The sequence below is a fragment of the Paramormyrops kingsleyae genome, chromosome 23, assembly GCF_048594095.1.
Source record: "Paramormyrops kingsleyae isolate MSU_618 chromosome 23, PKINGS_0.4, whole genome shotgun sequence".
In the NCBI taxonomy this organism is placed as follows: Eukaryota; Metazoa; Chordata; class Actinopteri; order Osteoglossiformes; family Mormyridae; genus Paramormyrops; species Paramormyrops kingsleyae.
In genome coordinates, this window is record NC_132819.1 from 21969326 (window position 1) to 21990203 (window position 20878).

Genomic DNA, 20878 nt, shown 5'->3' on the forward strand with positions numbered 1-20878 from the left:
AATAATCATTGTTTGCGATGCGAACATCAATTCAGAGTTTGCTTTCTCATTTTACATGGTTTCCAAACTTGAGATGGATTTTGCTGTTTAATAAAGAGTTTATTTGAGGATTTATGAAACATTTTCACGAGAATACGTACAGGATATCATACAGAACAGTTAAAACATCTGGACATCATTCAGGCCTCACGAAAATCAACAGACTTTTAGACATAGATGCACCGGAAGTCCTCGGGGATTTCAGGCGTCGACGCTCGCTGGACGACGGCCAGTCGCACTGCTCCCAGCTTCCGTTCCAGCTGCCTCTTACCTGGTAGGATATGGAGAAAAATCAGGAAAGGTGACAGGGAACCAGAGCATTGCAGGTATAACTACACAAAGGTCATTTGTAGGTCATTTGTAACTGAGCAATCAGGAAACTGCTGGTCCAACAAAACAGTGCCAGGAAAATGATGTAAAAAAAAAAAAACACAATTAACAAGGTAACTGGGGTGATGAGTCATAGAAATTGTTCACCTGTCAAGATCTGGATACAACAATAACTGGAGATGGGATGTGGTGTGTGGCCCAGTGGGTTAGGCGTCTATGTCTGTGATCGGAAGGTTTTCAGTTTGAATCCCGTGCTCGGTCACATCACCATTAGGTTCTTAAGTAAGGTCCTTATCCCCCTGAAAAATGCTGAATTGGTGACTCTGTGCTTGTACCCCAAGTGTGTCTCTCATCAGTATATGCAGAGCAAAAGGGGTAGGTGACCAGACACATTCTCATGAACTGATCCCTGTACCAATAAGGCTTTTGAAGAGGGCGGGGCTTACTGAGTGCTGTCAATCATTCCCCGGTGGAGCAGCAGTATCGGAACCGAGAGAATGGACACCAGTACATACGTGTCCGCAGCCGTGGAAGAAGGCACTTGTAGAGGCTTCTGTGACGCGAGAGGATGGTGAGGAAGGAGATGCAGAACATCAGCTCCACAGCCTCAAACTGCAGGCAGCCTCCCATGTTCCTGAAGCCCAGATGGTCTCCTGAGAGAGGTGGAGATGCACCACGTTATGAAACCACGCTACTGGTACAGGCCTATATAAAGTACCAGCGGTGGAGGGAGGACTTGCCCTGGTTATTTTTCCTGATCAGCAGGTTGCAGAGCTTCGCCATGTTCCAGATCATGACTTCGAAGAAACGTGGGTTGTTCTTGACCTTCTGGCCGAAGGGCAAGTTCTGCACGCAGGCATGGAATCTGCAACAAAGGAGAACAACTTCCAAGGGCAGAGGAGGTCACAGATGGTGATGCCCACGGAGCAAGGCGAGTAGCACTGCTGGGTCCACCAGCCTCCGATGCAGATACTGAGTGAGTAAGGTGACATGCTGCATCCAACCTGTCAGTTGAAATAGGTTATTTACCCGTGAAACACCATGCAAAGTGACTTCCTATCAAATTAATGGACTAAGCAGTTAACCAGCAAACCCAGTTGCCCTCAAAGACAGGAATTCCCCATCCCTACAGTCTAAAAGCCACACTATGTGTATTCAGTAATAACCTTGGGCTCTTATCTTTAAGTGTGAAAAACAGGACCGCGTTTCTAAATTTCATGAGGGCCTTTGACAGCAATGTTTGTGTGGCAGCCAGGCTGAATGATGGGTAACGGGAAGGGGGTGGTTACACTTATGGATCTGCACCAGCTGAGCACATCCCACTGCTATCAGAATGATTAACCTCTAAGGTCCGGCCTGTGCAATAATAGACATGTTAAACATCAACCTCCATTTGAATGATGTTAGGAATTCGAGCTGCATTCTAAGTACGAGAGACTGAAGTCCATTTATTACCGCATATATGATGACTACATGTAACAAGGGTTGGGATTTGTCTTTTTAAAGAGATAATTCCACCTCTTCCTTATAAGACTCAACAGATGTTTGGTCGATGAGTCTCGTTCTACAATCCCTGCAAAATAAGATGGATGATTTAAAGATTATTCTACACGGCAGGTTCAGGTTTGGGTGCAGTACCTATGTGCCTGAAGCAGCAGGATCTTGTAGATGTTCAGGTAGACGGCCTGCAGAGAGTTCATCTGCGTGAAGACAAAACAATGTTCACATCATTACCACTGAGGCCACAAGAGACTAGAAAACACCGGCAAACAGGTGATCCTAGGAGCAGAGATTCATGACCAGAAGATGCAATACATTCATACATTTAGCAAATGCTTTTGTACAAGACAATGTACAAGAACAGAAAGCTTTGAGTCAGGGATCAGGGTCAGATAGAGAAGCTGGGCTTAGGAGCCTTACAGGTATGGGACTTGAACCTACAACCTTAAGGACAAAAGCACAGATCGCGAACCCACTTAGGTAAACACTGCCCCCTGGTTCAAATGTAAAATAATTAAAATATTATGAAAAGCTCTACTAACGTACCCTTAAGCAAGGTACTTAACTGCTCTAGTAACATATCAAACTTTATAAACTGGTTAAACGAGAAACGTGTCGGCTGACGGAGATGACTGATCAGGTCCAAACGTCCCTGAGGTGACAAAGGCCAGGTTCTCACCTTCAGGTCCAGGAACATGGGGAGGCACTTGAGCTTCAAGATGGACAGGAGCTTTCTCTTCATGTGCTGTCCGGGGAAGGGCGAGGAGCCGAGGGTCAGGCTGCTCCGCAAGGACAGGCCGGCATAACTGACAGGGTGGATGCGGGGGAGGGGGAGGGGGTGGGGGGTCCACAGTTAGAGTCTACAGACACATACGAGTCCTGACTTGGATTATCAGCCATGGGACTAAGCCACCAGGACAGATCATTAGCACACATCATTGTAGCATGGGAACAGCTGGTTCTATCAAGAACATAGCAAACGAAAGGTTTTATGAGATCAAGTGGCTTTGGGCCTTTAACATTTAAACGCATCATAACGTCTTCCCCATAAAACCCTTCGCATGGCGCCTTTAACCACGAACTCGTCACGACAGCATCTTCTTGTGATGCAGGATGGCAATAAAACGTAGCAACAAAACTTTATCATAGCTATTCCACGAGGACTAAACTACAACAGATGGTTTATTGCAGCTATTTCACTAGGGCTAAACCAGAATATGTGGAAAAAATGTGTCACACATTACAACACAGATAAATTATTAACAGATAATATGCATAACTAACACGGGTTGGGAACTTTGCCAGCATTCAAAATAGTATAAAATTTCAGTGGTTTAAAAAATCTATTTTCATTCAGTTATTTGTATTTCTTAAAGTGACATTTCTGGGCATCAGTGATAAAAAGGAGGCCATTTTTCTATAGTCGGAACACCTGTGAAATCGGAACATCTGTAGTGTTTCACTCAGAGCAAGTTACTCTAAAGCACAGCTTCAAGGGGAATGACAATCTTCATGCTAATAAACGTTTATCTTAGCAAACATCCACTTTGAAATAATTATATTTTTTATTAGGGTTGCAAGGCTGCACAATAACACATCGCGATGTACTGGTGATTACATGGTGCATGCACGATAATCACCAGGGCTTCAGATGACGAACGAAACATCTGATTGGACACCAGCTTTTCGGTACTATATGAATAAACTGCAATTCACCGCTACTTCGGTGCATACCGTGCAGTTGTATGTGGCGTGCTCCGCTAATCTAATGTAATGCACATAAGGAAACGCAGAATTTATACAGATTACTAACTTATGGGCATCACAATACGCATCTCATTAATGTTTTAGGCATACTGCTAATCTGTTTACCAAATTGTGGGCATAAATAAATGCCCATAAAGTATCGAAAAGCTGGTGTCCCTTTCGCCTGTCATCTAAAGCCCTGGTGATTATCGCACCATATAATCACGAGCACATGGAGAGGTGATTTCGTGCAGCCCTATATTCAGTGTATTCACCTAGGGCTGGGTTCTTCAAATCTGGACCTCGATTCCAAATCCAGGCCTTGTGTTCAGTTCTCCCAGGTAGTTAGTTTAATAATTACTGATTCTGATTGGTCAGAGGCTTCACACCTGACTGACAGGTAAAGGAAGGCTGGAAAACCAGCAGTGCTCGGGCCTCGAGGACCGTGAGTTGAATAATAGGGACCTAGGGGTTTAAAAAGCACCACTTTAGGTGTCTGTGGCCCAATTGCTTTGTGCCCTGAACCCATCCTGAGGAGCTACCAGTGGTGCTTGTCATGTCCAACCCGCATCCTCACCTGGAGTAGTCATTATAGACATCCAAGTTATCAGTGTCCAGAAGAAGCCCGCACCATGGAAACAAGCACTGGAAGGGCAGCTGGCGGACACTGGGAATGCCCTCCATGTCATCCACAGGGAAGTTCACAGCGACCTTCGTGGGATTCGCAAAGCACCCGTACTCCGGAACGCCCGCCAGCAGGGATCTGTTACGCCAGAGGTGTCGGAATGATATTGCACCATTTATCACCAAAATGGCTGCATAGTTTCATGCCAAATAACCCCTGAAGGTCATGGACCCACTTGAGGAACATCTGGGCCTTGTCAAACTCAGGTGTGATGAGCAGGAAGTCGTCGACCAGCCTCAGCAAACACCTAGCAGCGTGAAGACCAAACACACGTACCTTAAGCCTTGGCCAGCACCTGGGCAGTCCGCCCTGAACCCGCACAAAGAGGAGAACCAACCACACAGCTTTTGACAGAACCTGCATGTACTAAAGGCCAAAAGTCTTTGCAAACCTCAGCAAAACGCACATAAACAGAAACTGCAGCCTAAACAATAAGACATGAAATCATCTTTGTAAAGAAGGCATCCCTAGTAGGCGTAACCTCAAGAGTTTCTAGTGTAAGAAGCATACTTTTAAATTCTATGAGTTGCCACAGTGCTACCTGTTGGCCAAAGTTAGTTCTGCAGGGTGATGATTTGACTGCTTAGTGTGCTTATTTCTGCGAAGAACCAACACTAAGACTTTAAGGATGCGTTAAAAATTGCCCACTGACGGCAGTACATACTGAAATTCCTGAAGTCTAATATTTGACCGTTAATGTAGTACATACTATATGCACAATATACAGGAGAGCAGTATGTATGCATAAGGACGTACCGCGGTCGCCATCTTTCATATTACCTCACCCGGATGTTTACTAATGACACACACTAGATTCAAAAACTGTTAAAAACCATCAATGAAAAAATATTCATATTCAGGTCAACTTATGCAACGGTACTGTTTGTACAGAAACGGCACTTCCTCCACCATCTTGACACAAATTTCTGAGCAAGAAACAATCTTTGTCTCTGGATGCCGCTCCAGTGGCCTTGTGGGACAGCACAGCCGCCATCGTTTACTTAGGAATTTCACAGAATGTAGTTACATCATCCAGGTATCGTTCGCTTACTGCCTCATCCATACTGAGGATTCCTACATTCCACTCACTACTACACAGTAAAGTATGACATTTCAGATGTACCCTAAGATTTGGTAGGAACAAACAGGCAAGGTCACATGACATGCAGCAAAGCCATACCCTCCTCCATCTGTAATGTCTCGAAACAGGGAGTTCTCCATGTGTCCGTAACAGAGGCAGCAGAGCAAGGCAGACACCACAGAGCCCTGTGGAATCCCGCGGCACTGCCGGAACATTCTAGAAACGTTAAAAGCGATGAATGTGGAGACGCACGAGAACCGCCACCTCCAGCACCCAGGAAGGTGACATTTGAGAAAATGGACTTACTTCTTTCCAAACTGAATGACGTAGTTAGCCAACATCTGCTTGAAGAATTCAAAGACGTCTTTACCATATGTGTCGAGTGAGTATCGCTGGGAAAAAATACATTTAAACTGTAAGAACTTCTGTACCTTTCAATAATATATTTCTAGAAACTTCTAGCATTATTAAAATTATCCAGCATCAGAACTAAGCTGCTTCATTTATGCGCCACAGTCGGTGAGCTTAACATTAAACCTTTAAACCCTTCAAACAAGAATGGATTCTGTCTGCGTGTTCAATTAATTTGGGAGATATTAAGTGGGCACTGAAAGTACGAAAAAACTTTAATTAACCAAGGTGTTGCTAGCCACAAGCTATGTGTCATCTGGGAGAGACCCCAGGCTCACAGAAAAGTACAGTATTAGTGCTTGATGATGGACAGATGGATGGATGGATGGATGTTCCAATAGAATGGGGAAGCCCGTTTGGCTCCATGTTTCCTCTCACCTGCTCTATAAGAATGGAGTCGTGAATCTTGCTATTCTGCTGAATCGTCATCATGAAGCCCCTCACCGTGGTGTCCGTCTCGCCCCATTTCTCTACCTACCACAGAGATGCATTTATCTTTTATTTAGAAGATGCCTTTATCCTAAGTACAAGTGAGGCTCACAGAGCATTGTCAGCTGGCGTTCCTGCAGCGAATTGAGGTTAAGAGCATTGCTCAAGAGCCCAATGATGACATCACTCTGTCAGCCAGGGGATTTGAACCAGCAAACTTCCGATCACAGGAATAGAGTCCTAAGCAGCAGTGTAACTCACTACTCCAAAACCCACAAAGATCCCAACATTTAACAACCACCAAATGCATTAATCTACACACAAATTTAAAATTTCCACCCCGTTAATAAAACCATACCAACAGCTCACCCGTCTTCGGAATGCCCTCTTCATGCTGTCGTTGGCCTCGGACCACACCTGGGCCCACCAGCGAATGACAAAGGCTTCGTTCCATATGGGGAAGAGCACCTCCGTGACGACCTGCAGCAGCTTGTCGTGGGGCAGGCTGTCATAGGCACCGCTAACGTCCACCTAGTCAGGGCACGCATTAACAGACGCACAAGTTTCCAAATGCATCTTTCATATGCATCGCCATTGGCTCACATTAATGCCATTCAATTCCGTAATATCACCTTCACGAAATAGAGGGGGCGGGGCTTCTCCTTATGGAGGGCCGTGAACGGGCCCAATGTCTGGTGGATGTCGCGAACGCCAAACACCGTGGAGCCAAGGAGTGTCGGTCTTTTCTGGACGCAAAACCGCAGGAAGTCATGCAAGTCCTTGATTCGAGACTGAAAGAGCTTCGAGACAGAGACCATAAAACATCACTCGTCTGAAACCCATACAGTAAATAAAAAAGATTTATACCAGTGACCAAGCTGCATGTAGGTTAAAGGTTAAAGCAAAGAGGTTGACTGTGCATTTTAGCGTCAATAAAGTGGTTGGTTTCACAGAAGCAGGGTTGTGGCCATTCCGGAATGCATTCATCAATTCCAATCCAATTCAGGAAGTGGAACTGGAGTTGGAATTAAAATCTCCCTGAAATTCGAATTCAGAAGTACAGATGACATCAGGCAGAACGTGGCCATTAGGCAGGGCTGAGACATGACAACAGTAAGGTGCAGAATGGAACAGACAGTGGTTAGGGTTAGGGTTAGGCAGCACAAAGCTGGGAGCCACAGTACTGACCCATCCTAAGGTTACAGGAAACATTCAAAAGCTACCAGTACAAGTGGGCAACTTGGAGACTCGTACCCACGTCCGGCTGTCTGCCTTCGCCATCCTGGCAATGGGTCTCATGCCCCCAGGCTTGGGAATGAAGCGCAGGCGGGACACCACCGTAGCTTTAGGGAGACGCTGCTGGGGCAGGAGTTCCCACTGACTCCTCAGGATGTGCTTCCTAACGGACGGAGACGGCCAACATTCGTACCCCGGGGCTGACAGAAAAGCTGAAACCAGCATAATTTTCAACCCATCATAGCTTGTTTTGCATTCATCTACTTACCAGTTTTGTCTTTCTGCAGCAGTCTGGGTTAACTACTGTACATTGTTCTACAGCAGTGTTTCCCAAGCTGCTAAAGAGCTGGGCGGGAGCGAAAATGTGTATCGTCTGGCAAAGAGCTCAGAGGGAGCAAAAACATGGACCTACCAGGGGCTAAGAGGAAGCAAAAGTTTGGTGTAACTGTGGGTCACTGAGGACTGGAATGGGAAACACTGTTCTACAGCATTAAAGAAGGGATTCTAAGTTTCTGAGGCCGGTTGCATGAGTTAAGATCTCCTTAAAATAAAGTCGGTTGCACAAAACACCCTTAAGTCTTCTCCTTAAGGTTTCGTTAAAATCTTTATTTAAGTATTTAAGTTTTTCCCCTTATCTTGGTCTTACACTTAAGGAATCCCTTAAAGGTCCCTTAATGGTTGCACAAAACATCTTAACAACCAAAGTAAGGTATAAAAACTTAAATCACATTCTTGTTTTAATTATGGTCACGTAAAAAACCTTCATCAGGCTATATTCTCCTCAACATTTCTGTCAATGAAATTTAACACTGGAGGCGATAACAGGTATCAGGAGCAGGCGTGAGGGCAAACAAACACAGTCTCCATGGAAACTGCACAATTTCACTTAATTGTCATACTTAAGGTGTTTTGTGCAACTGGCTCCTGGTCCTTAAACAGTACGCCGCCTCTCGGACACATTCCATGTTTTCGACATGAAAAAGCACTAATTTCTGAATAGGATGAAGGAAATTGAGGTATGAAGATGGAACGGCGACACGGGTGAGGCCTGCAGTTGCAGGGGCCGCCTCTGAGGCAGAGAGACCTACCCAAACGCCAGATCCTGGAGTTTCACCCAAACATGCTCCCGATAGAAGCGCAGGGCATTCTTCTGGCCGGCACTCTCAGTGACGTAGAACAGGGCCCGCACCAGGCCCATCACGAAGCGGTCCAGCAGCCAGGCCAGGAACCGGCTCAGGAGGTGCTCCCGGTATCGGTGCTCGCTGGCAGGGCAGCGACCTGAAATGGGGAAAGGAGGAGGGATGAGGAGCTGTAGGACACACTCACGGTGGATAGGTGGGGTTGAGTGGGAGGCGCCTTACCGGTCTTGCTGAGCTTGGGCCAATCACAGTCATTCACCCTCATCTTCCACAGGAGCTGAGAGAGAGACAGCCGGTCGAACTTCCCCATGGACAGGAAACGCTTCACACGCAGCAGGAAGTGGACCCGGTTGTGGGCAGATCCCCAGAACTCCTCGGGGACGACCCGATGGAGGCACTCCCGGACGAAGAGGTAAACCTGACGGGGAGTGCTGTGGCGGGTCAGGAGGACGGTGACATCAGCATCGGTGTCTCCCACCGGACACGTCCGTCGCAAGAGCTGGATGTAGGGACAGCCGCGGTGTCGACGGAGGAGCGCGGCGAAGAGGCCCACCATGCCGTGGAACCGCACCGGCAGCCTCCGGGGCTTCCTCTCGGTGCTGCTCCCAAACACTGGGCCTTCAAAGAACACCAGCCGCACCAAGTCCCGCCCCTGGAGGCGCCGAGGCACCGCAGCCCCCACCCTCAACTTCCTGTTCAGCAGGAAGTTCCCCAGGCCACGCCCTCCGTACAGCAGCCCCAGCGCGCGGAAGAAGCAGTCGGTGGGCCTCAGCAGCGGTAATTTTCTCCCAGAAGGACCGTCCCCCTGGAAGGTGGTAGGCAATCTCGGCCCCCTGGTGGCTGTGGGTTTAAATCCCGTGACTTCCAACCTCACCCGCTTGGAGAGCGGCTCCTTGTCCTCCTGGGCCTCCCCTTCTCCAGCTTCCTCCCCTCTGCTGCGCCTTCGCTTCCTCGCCCTCCTCCTACTCCTCCTCCTCTCCCTCATCCTCTGGTCCCCTGCCGCCTGCCCCAGTCTCGGCTTTGCGGCTCCATGAGCGGATCTAAACCTGCTGAGCTGAAATGCAGAGCCTGGCCCAGCAGGGACGCAGTCATAAAAAGGAGGGCCGCACACCTGTAACAGGCAGCTAGGGGGCACTGTGGTGAAGACAGTACAGCTCTCCAGCACGTATCTGGTCAAGTCTGTGCCCAGCCTACTGTGCAGCTTCTTCCAGAAGTCGCTATGGTAGACATAGGCGGCGCTCAAGGAGATGTTGCCATGGAACTTCAGCACGTCAGCGTCCATCTGCTTGCCCTCATAGAGGGAATAGCCTTGAGACAAGACGTTCTTCCTCCTCCTCCTCTTCAGGGTATTCAGCACTAAAGCCAGCAGCTCTGCCAGCGTAATGACCTGCACAACGGGATTGAGAGACGACGGCTGAATGGGACAGGATACGTGCGAGAGATATGAGAATACGGGTATAACAGCCATTGCAAAACGAAGAGGTAGTAGCACGTAATTTTATTTTATATTCCATGCAAGTGAGCGTCACCCTAAATCATATACATCGTTCACGTCGCATCATCCATTAGTAATATAACAAAATAAATCATCCATGTAATATTGCTATTCGTATTTATACTCTTCAATGGTATATTTTTTACATATATACATCATAAGAGCATGCATATGTTTTCCAACTTTTAGTTTGAATACTTAATAAATAGAATTGTTGCATTACGTATGTGTTATATTAATTATTTAGCAGATTCGTTGCTTGGAAATTCTCTCCCTCTGCATCCACTTTAATCCTGGGTAAACTGACCTGGGTGCAGCTGGGGACTTGCTGCAAAACCCTGTCCGAGCAGATCAGCAGTCCCTCGATAAATAACGTGTAGCGCGCGCTGTCCGACGGCTCCACCAGCAACACCTTCCTTCCCTCCTTGAACACTATAGTGTCCGAGAACTCCTGGGCCGTCCGCACGATCGGATAAACGGAGCGAATTAAGCGAAGGACCCGGGTCACATCACTGTTTGCCATGTTTGTGTTAAGTTAATTTAACAGATTTGTAGGATGACATCCTGCACGTTCCGCCAGTTCACTAAAACGTGTATTTCAGTGAAGGACCGGCAAACCGCTCCACATTTCTACCAATGAAAGGGCGTATACACCTACCAATCAAAATCCACTATTCAGCTGGTAGGCGGGTTGCAAAAACGGCGAGGGAAACTTTGCATCGCGGGAAATACCGGCTGTCAATCAACTCATACGAGCCAATAAAACAACGAAGGGGCGATGATCATAAGATCAACAGCGTTCACGCCGGTATTCCTCTGATTCATGATGTGAGAAACACACAACTACGTGCGCCAAAATTACGGCTTTTCCAACACCCGAATTCACTTATGTTATGAAGAGTCCAAAAAAGGCATGTAATGGCTAGAACGCATCAAGGGTTCAAGGGTTTTATATGTCACATTCAAGATATAGTCAGACTATAACCTGCAGTTGAAAGGCAAGGTGGCCAACTCCACCATATAAAGACAGCAGAAAGTAACGACATGCTAATGAATGGACATAAAAAATGAAAGTTATATGGAAAATGGCTATACTGAAAGCAAAAATAAAAAACAAAAGTTATACTGTACAATAAATGGTCCTGAGATATGCAGGACAGCTCGTATAAAGTACAAGCTGCAGGAGGGGATGTGAATTCAGGTGTCAGCCAGGAATTAAGCAGTCTGATGGCTTGAGGGTAGAAGTTGAGCCTCTCAGCTCTCACTGGGACACAGGAAGCGCTTACCTGACCTCAGCCTGGTGAAAATGTCACTGCATGAGTGGGACGTGTCCCTGCAGATTTTGGCAGCTCTGCTCCTGTATCTTCAGAGGTAAATATCTTACAATAAGCTGAACATTCCACCCTCTGCAGAGCTTTGTGGTCCAGGGCAGAGATTCCCATGGTGAGGATGTTCTCTAATGATCCCAAGTAGAAGGCTAAGAATGGCTGGTAAGACCTAACTTTACCACACAACATTAACTAGCTTAGTCTTAGAGATGAAACAAGAATGCCATCCTTAACCATCTGTTTTGAGTTTCAATTGTTTTACTTAATTTGTGTTAAACGTAACTACTTCCTACTTGCTGATCACTTTTAATTACCTTATTTCTTAATCCTTACTGGTGTGTATGATGTGCATGATTTCAGAGAAACATCAACACTTAATGTTTAGGTAATTTATTCTTAAAATGTATTACAATACAAAATAGATACACAAAACAAAGCCTTCTTTATGGAGTCCATGCATCACACAACCAGCATGTCTGCAGGTGGGGGTCTGAGAGGGATCTCCCCCAATGTGAACCTTTTCCCTGCAAACTCCTTCAGCTCCTCCGCCGTAAGCTCACTCTGCGGCGTGTAGAGTTTCCCCGTCATGCTCACAGCGCCACCTACTGTCGGCGCTGGCCCCTTCGCACCGATCGTGCCACTGGGCTGTGCGAAGGAGCTGTCCCCCTTGGAGACAAACACGTTCCCGACCGAGGGCAGCGAGAAGGAGAACTCAGAGACATTAACAGCTCCGCCAATACCGGTGGGCTTCTCCTTGTCAGTCAGAACGGGAGCGGCGAAGGAGAAGGAGGAAGCAGAGGGGGCGGTGGACGGGCCGCTGTCCGAAAACCCGAACCCGGTCGGTGCCAGACTTGTGGCCCCGAAGCCTGATGGGCTTCTCTGCGTGTCTGCAGACCCGAAGCCGCTGCTGGAAGCTTTGAAACTGAAGCTGTTGATGTCTGAACTGACAGCTCCAAAGCCTGCTGGGAAAATAATGCAGAAACGTATCAGCATCTGCTCATTCCTGTCAGTACACGCATACAGAGATGACACGCCCAGAATCCTGTTCAACCTCTGCATTAAATCATTCCAAACAAAACAGAGAGATGCAAGCCTTACCTGCTTTTGTGAAGGTTGGTGCTGTAGAAGCAAAACTCACTGATGATGGCTGAGGATCTGGGTTGTTTAATTCTGATATCTATTTAAAAATGTGAGTACATAAGAACCCATGATCTTATAAACACTTTCCTTTTAGCTGCTTCAAACCCACTTCCACACCATCCATCCTCTATACCTGTGCTATTCAGGGTCATGGCAGAGCAGAGTATTTCCCAGAAGCTTCATCTGACCAATGTTAAAAACTGGATTTCAGACCATAATGTACAGTACTGTGCAAAAGTCTTAAGCAGTCATAATAAATATTTAAATAATCTTCATGTTGTTTAAAACTTTGATGTCATGTCTGCCGAAACATGTCAGCTTCGCCATTTCAAAACCTCTCCTAGTCACCCCAGTATTTACAGCAACTGTCCAATACACTTTTTTTTTTCTTTACTCAACCACTAGCACACCTCATAAGGCTAATCAGTACCTCACTGACTTTTTAAGCTATTTAAATCAATTAAGTGAACTTGTGATCAAATTTAACAAACACAGAGAATGGCTGGGGTGCCCCTGAAGAGAGGTTTGGGAACTGAAACGGTGTTCATCTAGCCAGCCAACGAGAGAACAACAATTTTTTAAAGAACAGAAGATTTTTTTGTTAGTTTTTTTGTGTTTTTCTTAATATGCAATTATTCTGATATTAAACTGTGTTTTTTGTTCTGGGCAAAGATGTATATTTACTACCCAGATAGATCATTTTAAACAATTCCTTTGACTGCTTAAGACTTTTGTACAGTACTGTACATCTACTCATCCAATTGTTCTAGTACTGAATGCCGATCCATACATAGGACTTACCAGCTGGGCACGTGAGTCTGAATTCAAGATCTTTAGTTCCTGCACTCTGTTACTCCACTGGCTGAACAGCTGTTGCACGGAGGCGGCCTGAAATGCACCCGCATGACACACTCATTCTGACAAACGGTCAGACCGTAGAGCTTCCTATAGGTCACTGCATGCGAGCGGAATAAAACTGGCATGAGTGTGTCAATAAATGTGCCGAACATTATTATGACAGACAAAAATGGTACATAGTGAGAACACCATTATTACTCAGGCATGTAGACAACACACAGAAGTACTTTTCAACTGTGTTTAGTATTTACTGCATATCCACCTGCAGAATTATCCATGGACCATTCGTTAAGTAGTCAGCATACATCTTAAACACCATGAAACCGCATGTCTGGTTTCATGTGACCTCAGTGAGGATAAGTTTTGTAGACCTCCATGTGTGGTTCTGGAAAGACGCTGTGATGTCATGCAGCATGGAGCAAACCCAAGCGTTTTAAATTTATAGGTGAAACAGTGGCTCTTACATAGGTCTGCAGGCTTCCTGATTCTCTGCATTTGTAATATTCCAGCCTTAACTCATCTGGAGACAACTCCGAAAAACCTGGAGGGGGGGGAAAAAATAACATTCAAATCACTCTGTCAATCGTCCTACGCTATGACTACTACTTTTGTCCTTGTACTTATGAAAAACATGCACAACAAACCAATTTTATAAATAACAAATAAACAGACACAAATGACATTTTGCCAGTGATTAGACTGATCATGCTTTTAGCAGATACCAGAGATGGAAGCTTTTTGAGCTGAATAACAGGAAAGTGGCCACTGCCCAGAGCTTTCCCAGCTTTCCATATCCTTCTTGATAGTCTCCCTTTGAACACAAAACATACAGAACTTCAATTATAGTAATCCTGAAAAGGCCTCTGCATAATTAAATACTGCACATATATAATAGAATGAAAGCACTGGGTTTAAGAGAACTTAAATTGCATGTAGGCCTCATTGGATAGAGATCATGGAAATTCAATTTAATCTTATAACCTAATAATTTCTTATTATTCAATAAAGTTGCTATCCGCTGATATTTTATGGGAGGGAGGAAAAATGTGTCGTAGGTAACAGAAATGAACTTACAAGAGTTTATCGTTCTCATCTTGACCACTGTGATCAAAGGTCTGTTGGGTGTCCAGGGCAGTGAAGCGGTTATGAGCAGTGAAGCTAAAACCGGAGGCCTTTATGTCCCGCTCTCCTCCACCACCGCCGCCACCACCTCCTCTCCCCCAGTCATTACCCCCCCTGGCAAAGGAGGGAGGTGCAACATAGTCTCGTCCAGACCTTTGTGAAGGGTTCACCCACACTTTGTTTCCATAGCCTAAGAGAAAAACAATGACAGTTAACTGCATTTTCATCGTATTGCTAATGTGAAGCCTCGTTTTGCGCTGGGTCATATTTCTACAAGTACACGCTGACCTGGATTAACGTGGTTGGTAAATAAAACATGAAATCCACCGTCACTGTCATTACAGATAGTAACAAGGCCGCAACAAACTGCTATTTCCCAACAGCATACACGTAACAGTATAAATTAACAATATAAAGGCTTGACTGCTTCCCCACCTCTTAATATAGGAACACGCCATTATTGTACGAAAATTATTCCCGTTATCCGAAAATCACCGAAAAACAAATTTATGCACATTTACGCCGGTAATCACAGTAATTATATCAGTAACTGTAGAATCATAACAGCAGTAATAACAACAAACAAGTCTTAGCGGATATTTACGGTAATAATCCAGTTAAGGGACATGTTAGGATCTACGTGATTTATCAGCGTAGATATAACTATTTTGACAATTTTCAAGTAATAACAACGAAGATTGGTGAAATGTGCACCTCCGCCTCGGTAACTGCTGGACTGCTGACCACGGTTGTTGTTGTAACCACCGCCGCCGCTTTGTGGGTGTTCATTCCAGCATCTCTCTCCATACCGACACCGGCCTTGTAAAAAAAAATTACAAACTGTCATTTTGTGATAAGATGTAAGAACGACAAATCTCGACTTTCCAGCTTTTCAAAAAATTAAGGCAGGCCCGGTGCGAGCCGCCATGTTACTACGTCATCATTATAGCATCTGATGTTTATGGTGGCCGTGACTGGCCAAAATGCACCGCAAACCCGATAGAAAGCGAACATCTAAAACGCTTGAAGTAAACGAAAGCCGGGACTACACTTCGAGCACCATCGCTAATAAATCCGTGACAAGAGCTCACGATTAACCATGAAGACGCAACCGATTACAAACTGATAAATCAGAAATTGTTGGCTAAAATGCCATACCAAACATAAATCACTGCATTGCTACTTACGGGGCGGGAACATGCATGTGGGACTCCTGGCGAAACATAACGATTTACGTTCGATACTCACTAATAGGCAACTTATTACAAGGGCAAACTATACACTGCCTAATGCTGATGCTAGGAAAAACTGTCTGGTTTGAACGAACATAATTGTTTTAGGGAGACCAAAAGTGTACCTGAAGCAATCAATTTCATCCCTTCCCACCAGCAGTGGCTAATTTTCAATGATATTTTTATTGAACAATCGAACAATCAATATGAAATATAAACATACATGCATAGCCTACATACAACGTGGTATTGGTAACAATTACCTTAGATTCTAAGGCTTATAAGATATAAAAACCTGTGACAAAACCAAGACGCAAAGTTTTCGTCTCAAACATAAATTTATTTACAAAAATCTGAGCAAACTGTTCAGCATAAAACCTGCTAAGTCCATTTTTAGGCTTTTTATAATTATTCTCACGAAGAAAGTAATGAACAAGAATATTAACAAAGCTCTTTTAAGTGCATTTGGCACAATGTTGGTAAAATGGAAACATGATGCAGTTGCGACTCTCACAATGAGGGCATATACTGTATATATTAATGCATTGTACAAAAATTCTAAATCACTAAACAGGTCAAATAAAATTTTGAAAATCGCCCTTTCAGAGGAGACTCAGAAAAAAAATATTTGCAACCTGTGTCCAAAACCCAAAAATATTCTTCCGTGACATTCTGGGGGCAAAGCTGTTATAACCTAAATACAGAAACCGGATTCATCTCGGTCCTCTAAACAGGGCCCCTTGTACGAATACTTTCCTGAATCCCAATTTAACTATTAAATAAACACCTACATACAAAACAGCACAGCAAATGATTTGTGCATAATGGAACCTGTGATTGAAAAAAACGCAAAAATGTTTTTGCATTTTTGGCATGTCTTTGTTGGGGAGGGGATCTAATAGCAAAATCGGCAGTTAAGCTGACACTGACTCCTTCCACCACACTGAAGTGGGGGGGGGGGGGGGAGGCCTCCAGCTACACCGTGGAAGTTGAGGGCACGTCTCCTGCTGGGGTCTGGGTGCCAGTGTCCTCCTCGTTGGCCCCACAGATGTCCACCACACAGATGAGGCAGCTGGTAACTGGGAAGGCCCGCACCTTACTGCAAGCCACCCACTTGTCCGTCTCGGTGTAATATTCCAGGATGTGCGCTAGGCGTCCCACTCCCTGGAAGCCGGCCAGCACGTAGATGACCGATCCGACGGCGGCACACTTCACCGTCACGCCCTTCCACGGCATTGGTGAGGCCGGCCGCCACTCGTTACTGCTGATGTCATAGTACTCCACGGAGTCCAGGCCCCCTGCAACATTACGGGGAAAACAGCCACATAATGGACACGCTCTCACTCATGACCAGTTTATTGGTCGTTAATAACCAACCAGGAAATACTCGATGGACACGCCCTCTTACTCATGACCAGTTTATTGGTCATTAATAACCAACCAATCTTGCCTGCATTAACCAGAGATTATTCTTGCATGTCTTGGTACTGTGGGAGGAGACCCACACATATTCGAACCCCACACTCAAACACAGAGCTCAGGCTGGGATCAGACCCACGACGGTGGGGGAGGCCACAGTGCCTTTAAAGCTTCAGGAGACAGACAGCTTGTTCAGGTGTGAAATCTACTGCAATCGAGAGCTCCCTGTTTTAGGTTACGCATTTCGATTGAGTGAGACTCAGCAGGAGCATCGGTCCCGTACCCATGCCGTTCTGTCCTCCCACTGCGTAAATTCTGTCGTTGACAAACACCAGGCCATGGTTCTTCCTCGGTTCCCTCATGGCACAGAGATCCCTCCACCTGAAAAGGCAGCAAACCAAAGTTTGGACTTAACATGGAGCTGCCCAAGTTTAAAGCTTAAACAACACAGCCGTCACACAGTAAGATCCACGTGGTTGGAGCAGACGACGTCAGTGTGGCTACGAAAGACTGAGAGGTCGACGTCATGCCGAAAGGCCAGGGCTGACTCACTCCTCCGTGCTGGGGTCGTACACCTCGCAGTTGTTGAGCACCCTCCCAGACACGTTGTTGCCCAGGCTCCCCCCGCACACGTAGATCAACCCATTGGCCTCCACCATGCCGTGGCTGCAACGTGGCATCAGCATGCTTGGCTTATTCTGCCAGCTCTCAGTACGTGTGTCGTAGCACTCAAAGAGGCTTAGGGCGGAGTTCCCTGGGGAGGGGCGAGTGCGGGGAAGAGAGTCATGTGACCAGAAAGGCTGTGAAGTCTACACTCCAGAGTGTCAGAAAATACACATCCTGTGGTATATCACACCTCAAGGGTGTTAAAGCGTGCTCCTCATCTGATGGTGCAAAAAAAAAAAAACTACACACTCTGGAATAGGAAAAGTGCTTTAGGGTCTGGCTCGTCCTGAGTGCGCAGGATTCGTACCCACTTCCGATCCCCCGGAGGTATAGATCTTCCCTGTGGATGCGCAGGCAGCCAGGCTGTCCCGGGGGTTGGGGGGGCCCAGCTTGGAGTACCAGCTGTCCTTCACCACGTTGTAGCAGTCCATCCTCTTAATGGGGAACAGCTGAGAGCCGCCCAGGATGTAGACCACGTTGTCCCAGAAGACAGAGGCGGCATCTCTCCGCTTCTCGAAGGGGCACCGGATGTCTGTCCAACTGTACTCCTGCAACCCCATGCAGATGTCCATCAGCATCAAGCATCTCACTCCAACTCTGTCCATCAACAGACCCACTGAGCAAAAAACAGAGCTGATCTTTACAAAATAAATATTATGTCATCAATTGAATATTGGATTCATTTGGCATATTCAGAATGCCAGACTGAGTATGTCTTTAGGTTCGGAGCAAGTTTAGACAGCTTTCTTCTGTGTAGGTTCACAGAGCCTGAGGATCTTCGGGTTACTTTACTGTTGCCAAAGATCATCTATATCTGGAACTCTGGGTGAACCTAGATCTCATCTTAGGAAAACTCCCTAAGTAACCTAGATGTGAGGGAGAGGAGAACCTAGCAGACCCCAAGCTCTTATGGATCCGCTGCTGGTTCAGGACTTGACCAGATCTGCTTGGGGAAAGCAGCACTCCTTACTTTGGGGTTGAAGTAGCGACAAGACTGTGGCTGCGAGCCGCCAAACAGGGCGATGCGATAGTCGTGCTTCTTGCGGCGAGGCCGGCTGCTCTCCCCAAGCTCTTCTCGATCTTCTGGAGACAGGAGATGGTAGCGCATCCCACCTGATCTCCAAAAAAGTCCGGTAGCACAGATTAACACAGCCATTAGGATTACTCTCAAGCTTAAATGCCCTACTACCATTCTGTCAATGATATTTTAATGAACCTTTTAATAGGCCAATCCAAAAATCATTAAGCTACGATGACAAAGCATAGATGATGTTCTCACACAAAGCCTAAATGTATCTATCAGAATAACAGGGAGTAATATAATAAGGAATCTCCCAGCATCCTGCAACACTTACCGATGACCATCTTTAGGCACTCTGGATTGTCCTGGATCAGGGGCTCAGCCTGTACCGTCTTGCTGAGGAAGTTCTTCGACACGAGAGGGAAGCGTACTTTGGACAGGATGTCCACGATATGCTGCTGCCTGTTTGGCTCGTCGTATTTCAGCCACCTCACCGCCGCGTCGTATATCTGCACAAGCCCACATTGCGACATTAAAGCACATTTAGTATGTAAACAAACAAAAATGTGGGTGGGCTCATTATCACTGTCAATCATAGACTGGGTCAGCTCATTCGCTTTTGGTTATTTCATCGTCTCTCCTTTGGTTGAGCCAGTGACTGACATTGTACGAAAATCTCACCCACCACAGCTTTTAAAACCTCATTCCCCCTCATCATACTGATTAGTTGTATGGAAGGTGTTTCCACCTTCACACTCTAGGTCAGGGACATTCAAATCATGGTCCTCAAGGTCCGAGCCCTGCTGATTCTCCAGCCTTCCTTTACCTGTGAGCCAGGTGTGAAGACTCTACGGCCAATCAGAAATCAGTAATTGTAAAACTCACTACCTGGGAGAACTGAAAACAAGGCCTGTATTTGGACTCAGTGTTCATAACTGAAGAAACCCTGGTCTAAGTCAATGTTTCCACAACCCGGTCCTTGGGGACCCATAGACAGTCCATGTTTTTGCTCCATCCCAGCTCCCTGTAGCAAAAACGTGGACTGTCTGTGTGCGTGCCCGAAGACCGGATTGGGAAATACTGCTCTTGGTAAATTAAGTGGAGTAGCTGGTAGCACAGTGGTTAAGGACATTTACCTGTAATTCAGGGGGTCTATCACAGACATTCTTGGAAAGAACCTTCTGTTATAAGAGAGGTTCCACACTCAACTTGCTCCACTGAAGTACGCAGCCATACAAAGGGGTCAGTCAGCCAACAAACGCATGAACGGCTCTCACCTGGTCCTCGGCACGGACGGTCAGCGTGTCCTGATGCAGGAGGTGAGTGACCCTCTTCACGTCCAGCTGCAGGAACTCGTCCATCTTGTAGACCTCTGTGAAGTGCTGGTGGATGAAGTCGTCGGCTGCGACTTTCAGATCGGGGCAGTCCAGGCACTCGGCGAGAACGCTGATGCCTGCAGGAATAACCGCCGCTCTGTGACCTACATAGCAAACCTCCGGCTACAGATAAACGCAGAGCATCTTTAGTCAAGTCAACTGCACTTTATTGTCATACCACCCACATACAAGTATACAGAGGCACGAAATAATGTCCCCCTCAGCATCACAGTGCACCATACAAACAGCAATAGAGGAGGGGTTTACAGTATTTTTTACAGTGCAAAGCAAGGGGGGTTGAACACAAGAATCTATATACCTAAACCCAGACATGGATAGTTCAGGTTCAGGAAGTAAAAATCCAGGTCAAGATTTTGTTTCAACCAACCAGTTCAGTATAAAGAGTCACAGTCACAGAGTAACTCAACTGGTTGGCTGAAACAAATTCTTGACCTGGATTTTTACTTCCTGGACCTGAACTATCCACCTCTGCGTAAACCTTTTCAACTCTATAAAAAATACACAACTTTCACGCTGTATCAATTGCAAACGAGACCAGGGTGCGAGAGGCTTTACCCAAACAGTTAGACGCATCCACCTGCTCCTTGAGGAACTCCACGCACAT

General features: G+C 46.2%; 3 protein-coding genes across 6 annotated transcripts in view; all 3 read right to left on the bottom strand.

The window, feature by feature from the left end:
• Positions 1-78: 78 nt before the first annotated feature.
• On the bottom strand, positions 79-10754 carry tert (telomerase reverse transcriptase). Of its 3 annotated transcripts, XM_023817596.2 has the most exons (16): positions 10399-10754; positions 8819-9983; positions 8546-8735; positions 7476-7620; positions 6854-7021; positions 6591-6752; positions 6171-6266; positions 5688-5773; positions 5481-5597; positions 4476-4547; positions 4193-4378; positions 2549-2675; positions 2008-2069; positions 1110-1234; positions 885-1022; positions 79-310 (listed from the first exon to the last, which is right to left on the bottom strand). In XM_023817596.2, exons 1-16 carry the CDS (start codon positions 10612-10614, stop codon positions 207-209), a joined length of 3159 nt encoding a protein of 1052 aa, XP_023673364.2. In that variant the 5' UTR covers positions 10615-10754; the 3' UTR covers positions 79-206. The 3 variants fall into 3 exon arrangements, with proteins under 3 accessions (XP_023673364.2, XP_023673367.2, XP_072561910.1); XM_023817599.2 differs by lacking the exon at positions 4476-4547; XM_072705809.1 differs by lacking the exon at positions 79-310 and having other exon boundaries at positions 1110-1373.
• Positions 10755-11793: 1039 nt separating this feature from the next.
• nup42 (nucleoporin 42) lies at positions 11794-15521 on the bottom strand. Of its 2 annotated transcripts, none has more exons than XM_023817614.2 (7): positions 15254-15521; positions 14492-14729; positions 14140-14228; positions 13882-13958; positions 13361-13447; positions 12518-12596; positions 11794-12378 (listed from the first exon to the last, which is right to left on the bottom strand). In XM_023817614.2, exons 1-7 carry the CDS (start codon positions 15384-15386, stop codon positions 11879-11881), a joined length of 1203 nt encoding a protein of 400 aa, XP_023673382.1. In that variant the 5' UTR covers positions 15387-15521; the 3' UTR covers positions 11794-11878. The 2 variants fall into 2 exon arrangements, with proteins under 2 accessions (XP_023673382.1, XP_023673381.1); XM_023817613.2 differs by having other exon boundaries at positions 11794-12381; positions 15254-15520.
• Positions 15522-16090: 569 nt separating this feature from the next.
• The window catches only part of LOC111846890 (kelch-like family member 7), a 7861-nt gene continuing 3073 nt past the window's right edge, over positions 16091-20878 (bottom strand). Inside the window, exons 4-11 of the mRNA XM_023817594.2 lie at positions 20830-20878; positions 20155-20330; positions 19212-19386; positions 18827-18969; positions 18164-18404; positions 17743-17944; positions 17474-17571; positions 16091-17069 (exon numbers count right to left, since the gene is read on the bottom strand). The exon at positions 20830-20878 is cut by the window's right edge and continues 76 nt beyond it. Of these exons, the coding sequence (XP_023673362.1) occupies positions 16747-17069; positions 17474-17571; positions 17743-17944; positions 18164-18404; positions 18827-18969; positions 19212-19386; positions 20155-20330; positions 20830-20878 (1407 nt within the window). The 3' untranslated portion in view covers positions 16091-16746. The remainder of the gene's footprint in view (positions 17070-17473; positions 17572-17742; positions 17945-18163; positions 18405-18826; positions 18970-19211; positions 19387-20154; positions 20331-20829) is intronic.

What these genes read in the sequence shown, in the direction of transcription:
- tert (XM_023817596.2), bottom strand. Translation starts at nt 10,614, where the DNA reads ATGGCAAACAGTGATGTGACCCGGGTCCTTCGCTTAATTCGCTCCGTT. An exon ending in GCCCCCTCTATTTCGTGAAG is followed by an intron (nt 6,753 to 6,853) that starts GTGATATTACGG and finishes TGCCCTGACTAG; the next exon opens with GTGGACGTTAGCGGTGCCTA. An exon ending in GTCATTCAGTTTGGAAAGAA is followed by an intron (nt 5,598 to 5,687) that starts GTAAGTCCATTT and finishes TAACGTTTCTAG; the next exon opens with AATGTTCCGGCAGTGCCGCG.
- nup42 (XM_023817613.2), bottom strand. Translation starts at nt 15,386, where the DNA reads ATGACAGTTTGTAATTTTTTTTTACAAGGCCGGTGTCGGTATGGAGAG. An exon ending in CAGCAGTTACCGAGGCGGAG is followed by an intron (nt 14,730 to 15,253) that starts GTGCACATTTCA and finishes TTTTTCTCTTAG; the next exon opens with GCTATGGAAACAAAGTGTGG. An exon ending in GATGAGAACGATAAACTCTT is followed by an intron (nt 14,229 to 14,491) that starts GTAAGTTCATTT and finishes TTGTGTTCAAAG; the next exon opens with GGAGACTATCAAGAAGGATA.